Source organism: Corylus avellana, chromosome ca4 (assembly GCF_901000735.1).
Source record: "Corylus avellana chromosome ca4, CavTom2PMs-1.0".
NCBI lineage: Eukaryota > Viridiplantae > Streptophyta > Magnoliopsida > Fagales > Betulaceae > Corylus > Corylus avellana.
Window position 1 is genome coordinate 25531516 of NC_081544.1, and position 5361 is coordinate 25536876.

Sequence of the window (5361 nt, forward strand, 5' to 3'; positions counted from 1 at the left end):
AGCCCCAAGGTCCCAATTATGACGTTTAAGATGGTCCAATCACCCCAACCACGTCCACCTCCTTTTTTGTACTTTTCATTTTTTTTAATCATCTTTTATAGGTTTTTAATCAAAATATATGAAACATGTATTCTGAAATTAGAAGTTCATATTTCTTTAATTATTCATATTATCTTTCATATAAACCAAAAAAAAAAAAAAAAGAAAAGAAAAAGGATTCTTATTAAAAAAATCTTATCACCTCTAATAGAAGCAAAAAAAAGGAATATTGTAAAAAATATTATATTTATATTAATAATAATATCATTTTTTAAATTATATCTTCAATTTCAAAAGAGAGGACGGACTTTTTAAAAGGGTATTAATTATTTTCGAACAAACGCTCTAAAGAGACACAAAGATGTTACGTCAAAAAGGGCGTCTTTTTCTAACGATTGTATAAAATAATGAACGAATATTGTCTCGTGCGTGCAGTTTGACTAGTCAGTATACTGTAATAAGACAACCTACGTAGAGTCTCCGACTGGCAATCCTTAGTCACAGTCAATTGCTTTGCTTAATTACTCTAATTAAAATGATTTATGTTTTTTCTTTTTTTTGTCTGAGAGATTCGATCCTTCGTGGAAATTGCCAAGACTTTTATTATATTGATGGGCTATTTCTTGTCTTTGACTAGTCAGAAACTGTTGGTTTGTTGAATGGATATCTTGCTTATAAATACCCATCAAAGGCCTCGAAAGATTTTGAGCACAAGGTGAAACAGAGAAAGCATCGAAGGTCGAAGCTTTCGAGAAATTTGCTATATATAATTAAGATCAGATAAATTAAAGAAAAAAGATGGTGCGAGCACCTTGCTGTGAGAAGATGGGATTAAAGAGGGGGCCATGGACTACTGAAGAAGATAAGATTTTAGTCTCCCACATCGAAAAGAATGGCCACGGGAATTGGCGTGCGCTTCCAAAGCAAGCTGGTAATTACTCACAAAACCCTTTCTTTCTGCATGTCTTTCCTTCCACATAGATATCAGTATATAGAATCAAATCAAATAAAAATAAAAATAAAAAAGATTAAAGGGATGAAAATACGAAAGTATCTTAATGGTGGGTTTGAAAGCTTTCACTGTTTATATGATACTTTGAATGCTTTCTGTAAAGAAGACTTATCCTGTTTGCCCCCTTTTTTTTTTCTTCTCTCTTTTGTTATAGGCCTGCTAAGATGTGGGAAGAGTTGCAGACTCCGATGGATAAACTACTTGAGGCCAGATATCAAGAGAGGAAACTTCAGCAGAGAAGAAGAGGAAACTATCATTAATTTGCATGAGATGCTAGGGAATAGGTAAGCATCCATCAACGGATTTACCAACTTTAGGAAACATAATAATTAGTTGCTGCTCACATGAGCCATAAACAACCATTAACTTTTCAATATCTAATTAATTACTCTTTTTTGGCAAAATCTTCCTAGAGATTCTATATATATAATAGAACAGTTTTCGAGTATATATATTGTGTGTTATAGGAGAAAGACGAGTGGGGCAGAGATATTCTTTAAGAATATTTTGCAGCATACGATTCTCAGATAATGTGCATGATTTTGAGTCATAATTAAATTATGGGGTCTGGAGTTTAAACCTTGTTTTCGTCGGTTTTGCATGTTGGATCTTTCTTATGAAATAAGAGTTTAGATCTATACATGTAGAAGAATATTAAAATATAATTTAAATAATTAAATTTACTCATTCCTATCGATTAAGCGCGTTTTTCTTTCTTCTGATAGTTGATACTAGTGCTAAGACAAATAAACACCATTAACGATTATTTTTCCTTGATTAATTCTCAGGTGGTCAGCAATTGCAGCAAAATTACCAGGACGAACTGATAATGAAATAAAAAATGTCTGGCACACCCACTTGAAGAAAAAACTCAAACAAAACCAGGCCAAGACACAAATCATTCTACAATCTACAACCTGCGATTCCAATTCCCCAAGGCAATCAGAATCCTCGGACTTGGATATTCTTCCTTCACATCAAGCATATGCATCAATGTCTCCACAACCATCTTCTAGTGATTTTTCATCCGTCACGGATGCCTCGGTTACATTAAACAACATGAGCCATATTAAGGTTGATGACATGGACTTTTCGGAAAGTTTTCCTGAATTCGATGAAAGTATTTGGTCAGAACCGCCATTGGTAGAGACCACCAGCAATATGCCGTTGGATTTATTAGCCGTCAGTACTGATGATCAATCACAAGCTCAATCTCAATTCAATCCAATTGAAAGGGTGGACTTGGGCGACAATTATGATTCAATTCTTGATGATGACATGGACTTTTGGTACAACCTTTTCATTAGAGCTGGGGGTTCGACAGAATTATCAGAATTTTAAAAGTGTTTTGGTTTTCATTTGGCGGCTTGTAAAATTTCGAATATCGTGGTTCATGTTTTTGACCGTTACTCTACATCGAAAGGACAGCAATTTCTAGTGAGGGGCAGGCTTATCTCCAAGCTAGCCAAAAAGCTTGACGAACAAAAAGGAGGTCTATGATGCGGACAGGGTACACAAGCAAGGTGCCACGATGGTGATTCTAGTGCAAATTTGAAGGGGCTTCACAAATAGCAAAAGACAATATCTACATTCTAATCTTTTTTTATATATTGAACAAATAATTTATGTTTATTAATCTTTTGATTACCCTTTTCAGTTTTGTAAAAAGAAATATTAGCGATCGATGATGACAGGATTAATAATACTATGTACTACTGTTAAATTTTAGAGGCCATGGAATCCATACTTTGAGCAATCAGAATCTCTCCTTAATTTTCTTGTTGGCAAGCTAGCTAGCTAGCTGTTAATTGACTCTGAAAGATGGATAATTTAAAGGGTTGATATTTGAATATGCTCAATCGGCTGAAATTAATAACAATTAGTTGGTGATTAAAAACATCATTAGTAAAATAAAAATGTTTCAAGATGTAGCATCATAATTGGACAGCATTAATTACATTCTCAAAAACGGGACCCAGAAAAAAAGTCACCTGTTATCATGAATAATGAACATAGTATACTAGAAAAAAGATAGACTAAGAACAAGGGTTTTTTTTTGTTGCAATAATCGCAAACAAGAATAATTATAGATGAAGAGGGCTGCTAGAAAGAGCGGGAGAACGGCAGCCAAGAAATTAAGGAAAAGAAGAAGAAGAGGAAGATCAGAAGAAGAGACGAAGAAAGTTCTAAAATAAGCAAAATACGATTACTCTCATCAAACCACAACTGAATTTTTGGGTACCAGGAAAATATTTTATTAGTAATTGATGAGCAGCTGCCAACCTTTGCTGACTATCTAAAGCTTACACTATAATCATTGATTGAAGATTTCATCTACTTCACTAAGAAGTGCATGCAAGTGGGGGTGTACCTTGTGAGTGTATTAATGAATGTTTGTGTTTCACGTTGAGAAATTATAAATAAACTCAAGTCTATTAACTTAGACTTATAGACTAAAATGATGTTCAAATATATATGTATGTTAATGTATTTTTTATTGACTCCTTAATCGTTTTTCTCTCAAACACTTTGATGGTTATCTCTGGTAGATAGTGTTAATCGGAGTAAATAGAAAGTATAATATCCGGTTAATGTTGGTGGCTTGTAACGCTATTTAAACCATGATCAATAAATAAAGTAAAGCGTATATATGCAAAGTTTATATCCCAAAAAGTTTGTTTGACAAATTAAGGCCAAGGATCCTCTTAAAAGTCCCATTACTAATTATTCAAATTAGCAACTATAGACAGGAAGAAGAAGTTGGTTTCGGGTCTAAAACTCCTGAAACTTGTCTGGTTGTCAATGTCAATGCTCCTAATTAGCAACACTCAAAAGGCTAGAGATTAAGTCCAAGATGGTGGAGAGTCAAAGATAATTTGTTGTAATATTCTAAACACAAAGACTTTATAGTTATTGCAGCAATTTTTCCAAGATGATATATATATTTACTCGTCAAGTGGCCTGACATTGTTAGAAAGAAAGAAACAAAATGATCATCACATCTAGAATTGTTATAATCTCATCCATTGATTTTCTTCTTCGTTAACGACTTTTACTGAAATTAATTATCCAACTTACACTTTGTCAGTCAAGTCAAGAAGATCAACTTATGGCAGCAATTTTTCCAAGAAGATACTTGTCAAGTGGGGGAACTGTGGGTCTGATTAATCGTTATTTAATCGTTTGGAAAATAAAACTTTTTTAAAGTCATGAAGAGCTTTGAAGAAGAAGAAGAAGAAAAAAACTCTGAAAGTGTGTATTAGCATTTTTAAAACGAAAGGTTGAAGAATTTTTTTTTGAGTATTTTTTAGTACTAATTAAACGGATCAGGTTTTTGTTCGGTACATCTTTTTATGTGCTAAAAATAATTTTTAAACTCTTTAGCACAATTTCAAATAAGTATTAATGTATAAGAGATGTTATAATATGATGTATTTGCCCTTTTATCTTCATTACTTTTAGCAAAATCAAAATTATAATAAAATCTTTAAAGTGATTAGGTACATATATATACTAGGGCATGTGTTCAAATCCCGCACTGAAAATCTTTATGCATGATTAGAGTAAACCACCTTAGTTCTCATTGATGTCTTGGTGAGATTAAATCAGGCTATAACTCAATCCAACTTGAGAGAGCAACGCTTGCAGTTCTAACTATCTATGCCCCTCATGTGCAACTCCTAGCTAGCAAATAGATATTATATATAGTCACGTTTAAATAAAATAGTCAGTTAGTCTCCCACCGGCCCTATTTGAATAGAAATTGGAAAAGGAAAAAAAAAAAAAAATTAGTCAGTCAAGGTAGAAAAAACAAAAAGTAGGATGGAAAGTGGAGAGGTATATGGTCCTCAACCTCGTAAAGTCGTGCTATTTTTTTTTTTGGAGTCATCGCTTGCAATTCTGCGCTGCTTCGGGTGTTCTTCTTTAATGGTTTTTTGATTTCCAATATTCGATCCCATACCACTTGCCTTTTTTTTCAACAAAACATCATTAATGACGCATCAAGTGAGTCGTTGTTTGGAATTCTACTTCCCTAGCTTTAACAATGATGACCAATATGTACGTGACATAGCTACTTTTTCCAAGCTTATGTCATCGTACCAATCGACAATCGTGACTCATGTCCGTTTATGGAGTGACTGTGTTTCCACAAGGACCACAACTTATGTGTGTGTTTTTAAAGTACATAAAAAGACGAGGGCTACATACTCCCAGGGTTGCTACCGCAGTAGCCCAAAACGATCCAAAACTACTAATTTTTTTTTTTTTAAAAAAAAAGAAGAAAAATATTAAAAAATTAAAAGTATTTT

At 33.3% G+C, this 5361-nt stretch overlaps 1 protein-coding gene across 1 annotated transcript; it reads left to right on the plus strand.

Annotated features, from left to right (window-relative positions):
* The first annotated feature begins 773 nt into the window (after nucleotides 1–773).
* On the plus strand, nucleotides 774–2740 carry LOC132177095 (transcription factor MYB4-like). The gene is made up of 3 exons (XM_059589313.1): nucleotides 774–970; nucleotides 1206–1335; nucleotides 1840–2740. Exons 1-3 carry the CDS (start codon nucleotides 838–840, stop codon nucleotides 2390–2392), a joined length of 816 nt encoding a protein of 271 aa, XP_059445296.1. The 5' UTR covers nucleotides 774–837; the 3' UTR covers nucleotides 2393–2740.
* Nucleotides 2741–5361: the final 2621 nt, after the last annotated feature.